Raw genomic sequence first — 13,435 nt, 5'->3', positions numbered from 1 at the left:
AGGACATAGCTCAAACTTACGGAAAAAGGGCATCAAGGACCCTCTGGCCAGTCAACAAGGGATGATTAGCTGGCAGCTTCTCAGTGACAGGCCGAACTTGACGTACAGGCCACACTTGGACCATGCTAAACTTTTCCTTTATACCTTCAAATTCAAGTTCCAAGACAACATCCTATAGAAATACAGTAGGATGTTAAGTACAGTCAAATTTATGAACATTTCTTCCTCTAACATCAAAGTAACCCCAAATTCCTCTTGGGGGTAGAAAGCTAGTATGTGGAAGTGGAGGAGATTTATATTTCTTATTGCCAATCTTTTTATATATATATATGTTTATTTATTTTCAGAGAGAATGTGTGTGAGCAGGGAAGAGGCAGAGAGAGAGGGAGGGAGAGTATACCAAGCAGGTTCCATGCTGTCAGCACAGAGCCCAACGCAGGGCTCAATCCCATGAACTGTGAGATCATGACCTGAGCCAAAACCAAGAGGTGGACGATCAACTGACTGAGTGACCCAGGTGCCCTGCAAATCTTTATATACAGTTCTAATTTTTTTTAACCAGGTGCATTTATTAGTTTTAATGCTTAAAAAAATAGGAGTTGAGAAAGACCTATTTCAAATAATAGAAGAATAGTTAAAAAAATGATATGGATATGCACAGGGACAGGTCTTAAAAAGATACAGAAGATACTCTTGGGACTGAGGGAGAAATGAAAGTTTTCGTATTACTCTTTCCTTTGTTTACTTTATTATAGTGCTCTTATACCGATTTAATAAAAAATACTTATTAAGAACCCTAAAATATCTAATAAAGTAAAATATTTTTAAATATTTACAAAAGCAAAAAGATAATGAGTAATACTCTAACATTTATGAACACTGAGATGGTTTCAACTACTCACAAATAATCCCAATGTCCACAGACTTATAGCAATCTATAATTTTGTTACTCCATGAATTTGAACTGTCTACCTCAGAGTGTTCCTTCCATGTGTGTGAGTCTTTAAGCTGGTAAGGCTAGCTGATTGCCCAGAATCCCAATCTAAATCTTTTGTTCTCTATATTTTGTAGAGCAAAGACTTACTCTTGAGAAATGACTAGAAAATTGTTTTCACTCACATTTTATCTGGAACAGATTGTTACAATAGTCTTCTTAATAAAGTTATCTTCATACCCACAAAGACTATTATAAGTCTACTGTATTTTACTGACTAGCAATAACATTAAAGGACTAAGTTTTAAACAACCTACCCAGAGTTAGAATTCATATAATCCATTATACAATTAATTATGCAAACATAGATTAACAGTTAAAATCAAAGACTACTCTATGCCTAAAGAATCAGGGCTTTAAGACGAGCATAAATTAAGAAGGAGGGAAAATGTTATATTAGATATTGCTTTCCCTTAAAAAAACAAAAACAAAAAATAACTCACTATGTTCTGCTTTTTGTATTCCCAAGCCCAAGTTCAAAAATAAAATCTTTATAAAAAATAATTATGGCAGTTATATACAGGAAACAACAGGTGTTGGCAAGAATGTAGAGAAAGGGGAACCCTCTTACACTCTTGGTGGGAATGTAAACTGGTGCGACCACTGTGGAAAACAGAGTAGAGTTTCCAAAGGTCTAAAAATAGACCTACCCTATGATCTAGCAATTGCATTACTAGGTATTTACCCAAAGGATACAAAAATACTGATTCAAAGGGACACATGCACCCCAATGTTTATAGCAGCATTATTAACAATAGCCAAATTATGAAAAAGAGCCCAAGTGTCCATCAACTGATGAATGGATAAAGAAGATGTGGTGTGTGTGTCCTAGCAAGAAGCTAAAACACACACACACACACACACACACACACACACACACACAGTGGAATACTACTCAGCCATAAAAAATGAACTCTTGCCATTTGCAATGATGTGGATGGAGCTACAGAGTATTATGCTAAAAGTGAAAACAAATCAGTCAAAGACAAATACCATATGATTTCACTTATATGTGGAATTTAAGAAAAAAGCCAAAACACAAATGAACACTGGGGGGAAAAAAAGAGAGGCAAACCAAAAAACAGACACTTAACTATAGACAACAAACTGAGGTTTACTGGAGGGGAGGTGGGCAGGAGGAGGTGTTATAAATGGATGATGGGTATTAAGGAGGGCACTTATTGTGATGAGCACTGGGTGTTAGTAATGCATCACTACACTCTACACCTGAAACTAACATTATACTGCATGTTAACTAATGGGAATTTAAATAAAAACTTGAAAAAAATGAATAAGGGGATCCAATGTACAACATGATGACTGTACATAACAGTACAGTACTATATACTTGGAAGTTGCTAAAGAGTAGATCTTAAATGTTCTCACTGCACACACACAAAGGTTAAGTAGGTAAAGTGCTTTGATGGAAATGTTAACTAACCCTATGTGGTAATCATTTTGCAATACATAAAGGTATTAAATCATCATGATAAAAAAAATTATGGGAGTTAATTAAAACTCGCACATTAAGTATCATTTCTATGCCTATTTAGGACACTAAAACAGGTACTCTTGGGACTATCAGGGAGGGCCACACTATGAGATAAAGTGTATATATACTTACTGAGGTATCATAATTTCCAGGTGGAGCAATGTACGTTACAGTTCCTCTGTTTCGCGGGGGTAACATGATTTTGTGTTTGATGAGTGAGTTCTCATTGACAATTCCATAAATATCTCCACCAGTGATGTGACTACCAACCTAGAGAACAAACGTATTGGGTGTTTAATGTTCAAATAAACATCAAGCTGTTTAACATTCAAATAAATGTCAGGCAGATTCATCCTTGCTGCTATTACTTAAATCATTTGCTTCATTTATCAATAAAACATATTCTATAATTCTTCTAGCAGATTTAAAGAAAAAATTAAACTATACTTCTGTGGTCTGTTTTTATTAGACTAAGGAGTACAAAATAGGTCATTAAACATCCATTTCACATTCTTTCACCAATGTTAGAAATCTTGGTTTCAAAGACATACCCGCAGGTTTTTGCAAGGTGTAAAATCCCATTTGACATCTCTGCTAAGAGCAGACACATTTACTCCTCGGGGAATGTAGATACTTTGGGTCTGGCTGCTGATATCTGACAAAGGTCTCTGAATGCCATCAAAAATAGCTCCCATGATGCCAGGCCCAAGCTCTACTGAGAGGGGTTTACCAGTGCGGAGTACAGGATCTCCAACAGACACACCCGCTAGAAACAGTAGTTGAGGAAAACTCACTCTGAAAGTTTAGAGACTCTATAAAAAGGAAGTATCACAGTTTAACAGGAAATGATACTTAAGAAGCTAAAACAGAAATTCTCAAACTTTCTCAGTTCACAACATCCTTAGTGTTCCATTAACTTTTTCAGGCCACAGGTCACTGTGACAAAAGATGTATCTAATAATTCCACTTATTAAATAGTTCTATCCAAACAACTTAATAAATATGTATGTCCTAATAACTGAATGACACTCTGAGAGAAAAATATATAGACTGAGAGAAAAAAATATTTTAATTTCATTTTTAAACAACATCAATTCTTACAAATGGGATGTAAGTGCTTACTGGGCACTGTACCATTTTCAAACCTTGGAATCAAACTGAATACCTGTTCCACATTCATTTTTGTACAATACTTGCTTTTCAGCTTAGCAATCACCAAACACTCAGCTTCCCAAAGATATGACATCATTGACAAGAATACAGTGCGCCGAATAATGAAAGTGTTTATTAAACTGAAGCTACTGGTTCACGTGATGTCTGACAACATGTCTAATACTCCCGTGTTAACCTCAAAACTTTTAAATATCCTGGGGCATCACATGAGTTTGCTGCAGCTGCCCAGTATGCCTTCTGCACAGTCTGGGAACCACAGAGCTAACAACAGCAGCAATATATGGTTAATACATTGTTCCAACTCTCCTTAATACATGATTTCAGCTATACTACTGAGGAATATCAATCCCCTAGAAAGGATACTAGTACGTGGCACAAAAACTTAAAATCTTAAGAATTAAGAAGTGGTTGTGGAAAGCAAAAGAATAAAACCTGCAAGTAAGCACACTGAAATCACATTGCTCTCACATACTTGCTGACAAGAGTAAAATCACTACAACTTTTATTGACAGCAATTCAGCAAAATCAAAAATTTAAATGCATAAATCTTGACCCAAGAATCCAACTTCTGTGAATTCATCCTATAGTTACACTATAACACTGTTTATAACACATATAGACTAGATACAACCAAAATTTCTATCATTAAAGAGATCAATAAATTATATATATTCATATGATAGAATTCTATGTAGCTGTAAAAAAAGAATAGGAGCTTCTATGAATTGCTCTAGAAAGATCTCCAAAATATATTTTCATTTCCATTATGAAACTTTTCAAACCTAGAGCAAAGTTCAGACTTTTACAGTGAACTCTCATATCTACCAGTTAGATCCTACCACTAACATTTTTCTATACTTTTCACATACCTATCCATCTTGCATAAAAAAACGTAGGGTACAGAACAGTGTATATAGTATGCTGTCTTCTGGGGAAAAAAGGGAAGAAAGGTAACATATTTATATTGGTTCATATATAACCTATAACCTATAAGGGTATACAATAAAAGGAATTAATAAAAATGGCTGCACGCATGCATGTGTTTTGAAAATTGGCTAAATACAGGATGACGATGGTCAAGAGGGTTGTCACTGTATACACCTTCATTTGTTTTTATCTTAAATCTTCAAACCACGTAAAAGATTGAATAAAAGATAAAGCTAACAATAGAAAAAGTCTTTTAAAAAAGTCTTTGATTAGTCATGATTTCATAGCTACAAAGACTTCTAATTTTATTTAAATTTCCAGATGATTTTGTTTTGATTTAGCACACCAGTACACACACAGAGAGACAAATTACCTAGAAAAATGTATTTTAGTATGACAAAAAAGTTGTACCAAATAATTCTTCGTAAAATAGTCAAAAAACTAATGCCCCTATATTTCTTGCAACATTATTTACAACAGCCAAATATGGAAGCAACCTAAGTGTCTACTGATAGATTTAATGGATGAAGATGATGCAGCATACCTGTGTGTATATATACATAAAACACTGTAACATATATGCATATGTGTATATTACACAAGAGAATATTACTCAGCCATAAATAAGCATGAAATCTTGCCATTTGCAACAATATGGGTGGACCTAGAAGGTATTATGCTACATGAAATAATTCAGAGAAAAATAGAGAAAAACAAATACCATATAATTTCATGTATATGTGGAATCTAAAAAATTAAACAAATGAACAAACAAAAACAGAGACAGATTCATAAATACAGAGAACTGGTGTTTGCCAGAGGGGTGAGGGTTGAGTGGATGGGTAAAACAGGTGAAGGAGATTAGAGGTACAAACTTCCAGTTATAAAACAAATTGGTCACAGGGATAAAAAGGTATAGCATGTGGAATATAGTTAATAATATTGTAATAACTTTGGTAAGATGGTAGCTATACTTATAATGGTGAGCATTTCATAAAGTATATAATTGTCAAATCCCTGTGTTATACACCTGAAACTAATATAATATTGTATGTCAACTGTACTTAAACAAAAATAATAATAATAAATAAGGAGAATTACGACTACCCTTAAGAGTCAATTTAAGTAAAACACATAAATTAAGTTGAAAAAAAAGTAGTTTCTCTTCACAAAGTTTAACACATTATCTCTTTTTCATAGAAAACTGAAAATAAATACTATGCCTAAAAGCCAAAATTATGATAACCAAACAAGAAGTAAAGATTTCCTAGTGCTAAAACCATAATGTAACATGTCATCTAGCATTATTTATTAGAATACAGGCAGACAGTAGTGACTGATTTATTTATGAATTCACTATTTTAAACAAAAATCATGACTGGAGAATTTTAACCATATAAATTGATATTGCTAATTCTGTTTATGCTTTCTTCTACAATATGTGTCACTCTTAAGAAAAATTCTAATTGGTTTCCCCTAAAGTTTGTGAACTACCAAAATACAAAGAGCAATGAACGTTCAGAAGATAATATTAATTTCTTAAAATAAGATCATTAATTCCTAGTACCTTTCCTCAAAATTCCTGTAAAGATCAGGTTTCTTTATAACACCAGCATTTCATGCGTCTGATATCATTGGTTGTTGCTACTTCCACCTTTGCTATAAATCCCTAAATTCTGACTTGTAGAAAGTGGCAAGAAATTGAACCAAAAAGGATACAGGTTTCTTCATACACCTGGATAGTAGCCATGTCACCCTCCAGTCGGATAATCTCTCCAACCAACTCACTGTGGCCCACTCTCACCAGCTCATACATGGCTGCACCTGCCATGTCACAGGCTGTAACCACTGAAAAGAACAAATGAGTGTTGTGAAAACTTAAGATCCTGTGAATAGTTACAGATAATTAAAATATCCGGTTAACCCAAATATACATCTCTCTTACATACTCATAAGAAAAAGAAAACACCCACTATGAAACATACATACAGTTTCACAAAAATATGCATTTTTAGCATCCGATATAGAGGTAAACAAAATGTATGTGTTAGGCTAAAGCTTGTTCATTTACATAATACAGATGAAAATTATTTTCAAGAAGTCCAAAGTTCTCTTTGGCAAACCTAGCAGCATCGAGACACACTTTGATCATGCCGGTTGCTATAATACATGGAATGATGGATTTGGGAATAAAAAAAAAAATGTTTAAACTAAAATTGGAACAAGAGCTGCACGGCAGAATGCCACACAAGTATCAGTTTGCTGTGTTGTTTTGAGAAACAAAACTGTGTTGTTTATTCCTTTGAGAAATAATATTTAAAACAACATCTTTACTTTCATTTCTAACACTTCCCATTAGTGGCTCTTAAAACTCTTCTGAGACAAGGACCTCTTTGATAAACTAATAACAGCTCTACCTAGAAAAACTCACATATGCATCCAAAAAATTTTTTTCAGGGGTGCCTGAATGGCTCAATCAGTAGAGCATGTGATTCCTAATATCGGGGCTGTGAGTTTGAGCCCCATATGTTAGGTGTACAGATTACCTAAAAAATAAAATCTAGAAAAAAAAATTGTCTTTCATAAGGATGTTTATAATTAGTCATTACCACTGGGTGAAGTCCTGATTAAGAATTCCTATTTCTTAAAATATATTTTTACTGCTTATTTGTTTTTGAAAGACAGAGACAAAGCATGAGCAGAAGAGGGGCAGAGAGAGGGAGACACAGAATCCGAAGCAGGCTCCAGGCTGTGAGCTGTCAGTACAGAGCCCGATGCGGAGCTCGAACTCACTAACTGTGAGATCATGACCTGAGCTGAAGTTAGACGCTTAACTGACAGCCACCCAGGTGCCCCAAGAATTACTATTTCTTATAAATACTGAACCAGAATTTATACTTACTATTTTAGATCACATTGTCTAGTAAGTAAAAGTTACTTTTCTGGTAGGTGGGGAAAGTTGTACATTTTCAGATCTGTGTAGCAATAACTTTATTTTTATTTTTTATTTATTTATTTTTTTAAATGTTTATTTATGAGAGAGAGAGACAGAGCATGAGCAGGGGAGGGGCAGAGAGAGAGGGAGACACAGAATCCGAAGCAGGCTCCAGGCTCTGAGCTGTCAGCTCAGAGCCTGACGCGGGGCTCGAACTCACAGACCGTGAGATCATGACCTGAGCCGAAGTTGGACGCTCAACCGACTGAGCCACCCAGGCGCCCCATAGCTTTATTTACTTATTTATTTTAACGTTTATTTATTTTTGTGGAGAGAGAGAGCATGTGCACATGCATGCACACAAGTGGGGGAGAGGCAGAGAATCTGAAGCAGGCTCTGCACTGTCAGGGCACAGTCAGTGTAGAGCCCAATGCAGGGCTCAAACTCACGAACCATGAGATCATGACCTGAGCTGAAGTCAGATGCTTAACGGACTGAGCCACCTAGGCAGCCCAGAATAACTCTATTTTTGATGTATTTAGCCTCCTGATACAATTAATTAGAACCATGTACTAATATCCAAGGGGAAACTATTAAAGTATTAATATTTAATTAACTTGTGTTAGAACAATGAAGATTTGTTAATTTCATAAATATTTACCTCTATACCTACTATATAAGAGTTAAGATGCACTGAAATGCCAGAGATAACTAAAATTTTAAATCATATTTCATAAACCCAAAAGTATGCCATTTTTCTATCATTTTATTAAGTACTTAAGAATTAGAAATAGGTTCTAGGAGCAGTTTACTACAAGTTGCAGACAAATATTTTTACCTAAACTCTTTTGATGGTATTCTTTTTTGCCTTTTCCCTAAAAGTTCTTGAATATAGCCTGCCTTTCCTAAAGACACTTCTGATCATCAAGGGGAAAACTGTTACTTGGAAAGGCAAAAGAAACTGACAACACTGCAATGTGTTTTTGCCAATGAGTTCAAGCTCAAACACCAAGTTCTAAGCTATAGAAACTTCTTAGGGAGAAATAAACACTGTGACTTACTGACCTCATTTGCATAAACACCAGAAAAGGGTCATTACCTCCACTGTGATTAGAACAAAAAGACTATAGCATGAGGTTTATAAAAAGACATAAGGAGGGGCACCTGGGTGGCTCAGTCAGTTAAGTGACTCTTGATTTTGGCTTAGGTCATAATGCCAGGGTTGTGAGATCAAGCCCTGCACTGGGCTCCGTGCTAAACATGGGGCCTGCTTAAGATTCTCCGTCTCCGTCTCCTTCTCCCTCTCTCTCCCCTGCTTGTGTACACATACTCTCCCCTCTCCCCTGCTTGTGTACACATACTCTCTCAAATAAAAATTAAAAAAGAAAAAAAGAGTCATAAGGAAAAATAAGTATCCATGGCACTAAGGATTATAAATCAATGAGTGGCTTTTACCATGGAAACTATGAATCATATTTTGTAGTTGGAGTAAAATGAATGAAAACTAGAATGAGATATATTATTTAAAATGCAGTACCCCAAGTTTTGGCAGAATAAAACAAAGTTTTTAACTGCTTTCTATTATCATTCTCATGTCATAAAACTTCTTTCCCACAGATACCTAGTTATGTGAAAATGTAAAATAAACATCCAGAAGCATTTATATATTCAAAGAGCCAAGGTTGATATTGTTGAGAAATGCTCTGAAAAAAATTACTGACGTTCAAACCACATTAACATATATTGACTGAATGCCTATTATCTGCAAGGTGTTACATACTAAAAGCAATAAATTTTATATTATATAGTCTTATTTCACCTTACATTTAACAAAAAATTAAGACATATCTAAAACTCTGAACACCAATTACACACATACATAATAGATAGGATATCACAAATTAGTGCCCAATAATTATTAACTTAAGATAATGAATGCAAAAGGGGTGCCTGGGTGAATCAGTCAGTTAAGTGTCCAACTGTTGATTTCAGCTCAGGTCATGATCTCATGGTTCATGAGATCAAGCCCCACATCAGGCTCTGTACTCTGCTTGGGATTCTCTCACTCCCTTTCTATTCCCCTCTCTCTGCTCCTCCCCCATTCAGTTGCACACATGCTTTCTCTCAAAATAAATAATAAACTTGATTAAAAAAAAAAAAGGTAATGAATGCTAAAGCAGCTCTTATGATGGAGGTATTACCTCAGTCTTATATCAACTATGAAATCTTTTAGGGGCAAATAGAACTTCTGTGAGTGAACAGAAACTAGCGTATTTTACCTGAAATGCCCTGAAAAGACATTAATTGAAGTTAGGAATCTTTACTATTGAGATTATTACATATTACTTACCAGGTCCTGAGACCCCATGCACATAACCAAATGTGCTTTCTTTATCTTCATCAAGTATTTTGGGTAGCTTGGAGAAATCCATCATGTTAATTTACCTATGGTTAAATAAAAAAAGTTTTAATTACAAACCATAAAACAAAAGAACTAAATTAACTCTCATCATCGGTATTCTTGAGTTATTACCACTTCTTCAGAGAAAATATAAAGTTCTTAAAATTTGCCTAAAAGTACCTCATTCTTGGATGGTCTACAGTTATTATTAAAATTCAAAATTACATATTCCTATGCAAAGTACTCCAAGAAAATACCAAGGAGTGTAATAAACAATGTGAAGTCTTTCCAATGGCTTACCTAGTCCTACAATATCTTGTCCTCTCTGCCATTGCCATTGTGATCTTTCCAACTACTCTTCCCCTTAATCATTCTGTATATAATATATACAAACTATAAATATATATACATATATGCTTACATATAAATACATATACATATACACATACATACATTCTGCCCCAGGGTCTTTGCACATGTTGTCCTCCTGGCTGGAGTACTCTTCTCCCAGATAACCACTCCTATATTTCCTTCAGGTCTTTACTCAAATTTCACCTTCTCTGAGGGGCTTCTCTGCCTATCTATTTAAAATTGCAAGAAATAGGGACTCCTGGGTGGCTCAGTCAATTGGCTGTCTGACTTCAGCTCTCTCACAGTTGGTGAGTTTGAGCCCCACACATCCGGCTCTCTGCTGTGAGTGCAGAGCCCACTTCAGATCCTCTATCCCCCCGGCACTCACACGTGAGCACTCCCTCTCAAAAATAAAAACATTTAAAAGTAAAAAAGAAAATTGCAACTTCCCTGCTTTACTTTTCACCATCTGACACATTACATCTTACAATAAAAAAATATTAATGTATTAGCGATCTTTATCTATCTTTACAATTTTTCTGGGAGCAATTTTCCTTTTTCTTCTTCTTTTTGCAAAACACACAACAGTTTAAGAAATTCAGTTTGGCTTCTTTATTGATGTGCAATCTCAAAAACCCAAAAAATGAACAATTCAAATCCAAACAGAAAACTGATTGCGGATTCCAAAGTAGAAAGTTTATTTTTGACTGCTGGTCTCACTTAATAATTATTGGCAATTTAACAAGGGAGATAAAATACACATACATATAAAATCTAATAATGTCCCAAAACAACCATAAAGTAAGGGTCATGGATCAGTAAGTAATAAAGTACCAAATAACATATACTTATTTACTAAAAGTACAAATATTAGAATGATTAGGGAAGACTTCTTGAAGGTCAGGTAGAATTAGCATCAACTAAGAAAAGAAGGACAGTAAAGGCATTCCAGGTGGAGAAATAACAAGAACAAAAGAATGGAAATAAAAATTTCAGGAACAGTTAATAGACAGTATGAATGGAATAAAAGGTTTATATTAAGGCAACAGTGAAAAGTAAGGATGTAATGGTAGAGAGACTAATGTGTGGGTCTTGAAATGAATGCCAAGTGGACTTTAGCCTATAAACAATAGGAAAATAACCAAGGGAGAGCTGTTATGAGAAGAATGATTTTTAATTCATCTAACAGATTAAAGTAGAGGAGGGGATGGAGGCAAGATAAGAAGCTGGAAAGCTCTGGAAATGGTTATGGGTTGAATGTCAATGGAATTCAATTTATTAAATGTTTATTGAGCTCCTACCAAGGAAAAGGCCCTGTCTTGAACTTAGGGAATAGGATTGTGAATAAAAGGGGCTTTCACTGGCTTTAAACAAAGGACTATAAAGCAAAATGACTTTAGTATTCAAGATGACAACACCCTGGGAGCAGAGGAGAAACTAATTCAGATGTGGGAGAAGTGCAAACCAATGTAGATGAGGTAGGGGGAACAGGTAGCTGGAAAGAATACAGAAAGACAAAGGAAAAACAAACCTTGAGCTCTGGGAATTAATTCAAGCACAGCTGAGTTGTGTTTTTGTCTTTTGGAGCCATGAAGGATCACTACAGAACCATATACTCCATGGGACACAATTTGTAATCCATTAACCAAGATACCAAAGAACTGGGGAGGAGAGTATAACAATGAAGTCATTAACAGTGAGTGGAGTTCTGTTGGATACACTTTGTGGCTTCAGAAGGGTAACAGTGGATACGGCTAACAAGGAAGAACCCAGTGATTAAAGAAACAAATATGAGTGAAAATAACGATGAAAACCACACGGAGATATGGGAGACCTTACAAGTGAGAGGAATACGATCAAAGGGGCAAGAAAGGTACCAAAAACTTGAAGATGGCATCAGTGATAAGGTAGAGACTATCATCAGGCTGGTGATTTATGGTTAAAGGTAGGTTATACTTCCACTCATTGGAAACAATGTAAGTGAATTAGAAAAAAATAAACCAGATACCACAGTCACAAATGTCACAATAAAAGAGCAAAGATTTTTGTGTTCTCAATAGGAAAATTAAATTAGAGGAAGGGCAGTTGAGGGAGGAAGTAATGAAAAGGGGAAACTGGCTCACTAGGATTTTCCAGCTTCCTAAAGATGCAGTAGAAGGGGCTGTTAAGTAATCAGGTATGAAACTGCAAAAGACTGGAATACAAAAAAGAGAAGAACAAGCTTTTCTAGAAACTACTTAGACAATAAGGGAAAAAACAAAGTTTAAAGACAAACATTTATTTGGGAAATGGGTTGGGCAAAGTCTTCAAAGAAGTAGTGAACAAACAAATGAGGTCAAATTTTCATCTTCAGAAAATAAGAAAATTTCAAAGTCAGAAAATAACTTGATAATCAGTCTTATTTCTTCCCCAAATATGAGTATTTCTTATATAGCTTGCATGATACATGGTCACTTGCCTATTAAAGTGGAAATAGCATGAAATCTTGAGTCAGCAGACTTCGGACACTTTTTGGATCTACCAGGGACATGCTGCAGGAGGATCTGAACAAATCAAAATCTCTTCATATCGTCATTTGAAAAGCAGGAAAAATTCTACTACCTACCCCAGAGATGTGGCTGAATTACAAATTTGTTGAATGTTCCTCGTGAAATATAAAATGCTTACAAGAATTTCATTAGTAATACCACTATTCAAACAGGGCTTGAATTTTGAAAAAGCCATTCTATTTTTAAAAATCTCTCCTTAGAAAATATCATATTCCACATAAATCTAGCTCCCCACTGCTTCTACCCTCTTGGCCGTTTCTTCCAACAGCTGTAGCCACAGACTAGAGACCTCTCCAAGGAAATTCTCTTTAGTGCCTTAACTCTCCAACAGTTTTTTTCAGATCTCTCTCTCTCCAGAGGCTACTCTTTTCTTTTCAAGTAGAGCAAACAAAATAAAAAAATTGCATTCTGAACATTTTATGAGTAAGTACTGAAGAATACTTTTTCACCCATCCTGGCTGCTTCTTTTTATCGAGAGAGACCAAGGCTTTGAGTCAGACAGATTGAGTATGAATTTTTAAGTTGCATCCTTGGGCAAATCACATTCTCTCAACTTTTTGAGTCTCATTTTCATCTATAAAATCTAATGGGGTTGTTGCAAGTCACCTAATGG

The 13,435-nt window shown here is 35.2% G+C and overlaps 1 protein-coding gene across 5 annotated transcripts in view; it reads right to left on the bottom strand.

Moving 5' to 3' along the window:
• The window catches only part of ATP6V1A (ATPase H+ transporting V1 subunit A), a 65,127-nt gene that overhangs the window by 26,340 nt on the left and 25,352 nt on the right, over window positions 1–13,435 (bottom strand). For 4 of the 5 annotated variants that reach the window (XM_081796580.1, XM_060639972.3, XM_060639971.3 and 1 more), the window contains 5 exons: window positions 9,872–9,966; window positions 6,306–6,434; window positions 3,038–3,252; window positions 2,619–2,756; window positions 21–172 (listed from right to left, as the gene is read on the bottom strand). In XM_081796580.1, coding sequence (XP_081652706.1) covers window positions 21–172; window positions 2,619–2,756; window positions 3,038–3,252; window positions 6,306–6,434; window positions 9,872–9,956 — 719 coding nt within the window. In that variant the 5' untranslated portion in view covers window positions 9,957–9,966. Of the gene's footprint in view, window positions 1–20; window positions 173–2,618; window positions 2,757–3,037; window positions 3,253–6,305; window positions 6,435–9,871; window positions 9,967–12,731; window positions 12,817–13,435 lie in introns of all 5 variants that reach the window. The other variant, XM_081796581.1, reaches the window with a different exon arrangement.

Source organism: Panthera onca, chromosome C2 (genome assembly GCF_046562875.1).
Source record: "Panthera onca isolate mPanOnc1 chromosome C2, mPanOnc1 haplotype 2, whole genome shotgun sequence".
NCBI lineage: Eukaryota > Metazoa > Chordata > Mammalia > Carnivora > Felidae > Panthera > Panthera onca.
This window is presented reverse-complemented; position numbering and strand designations above follow the sequence as displayed.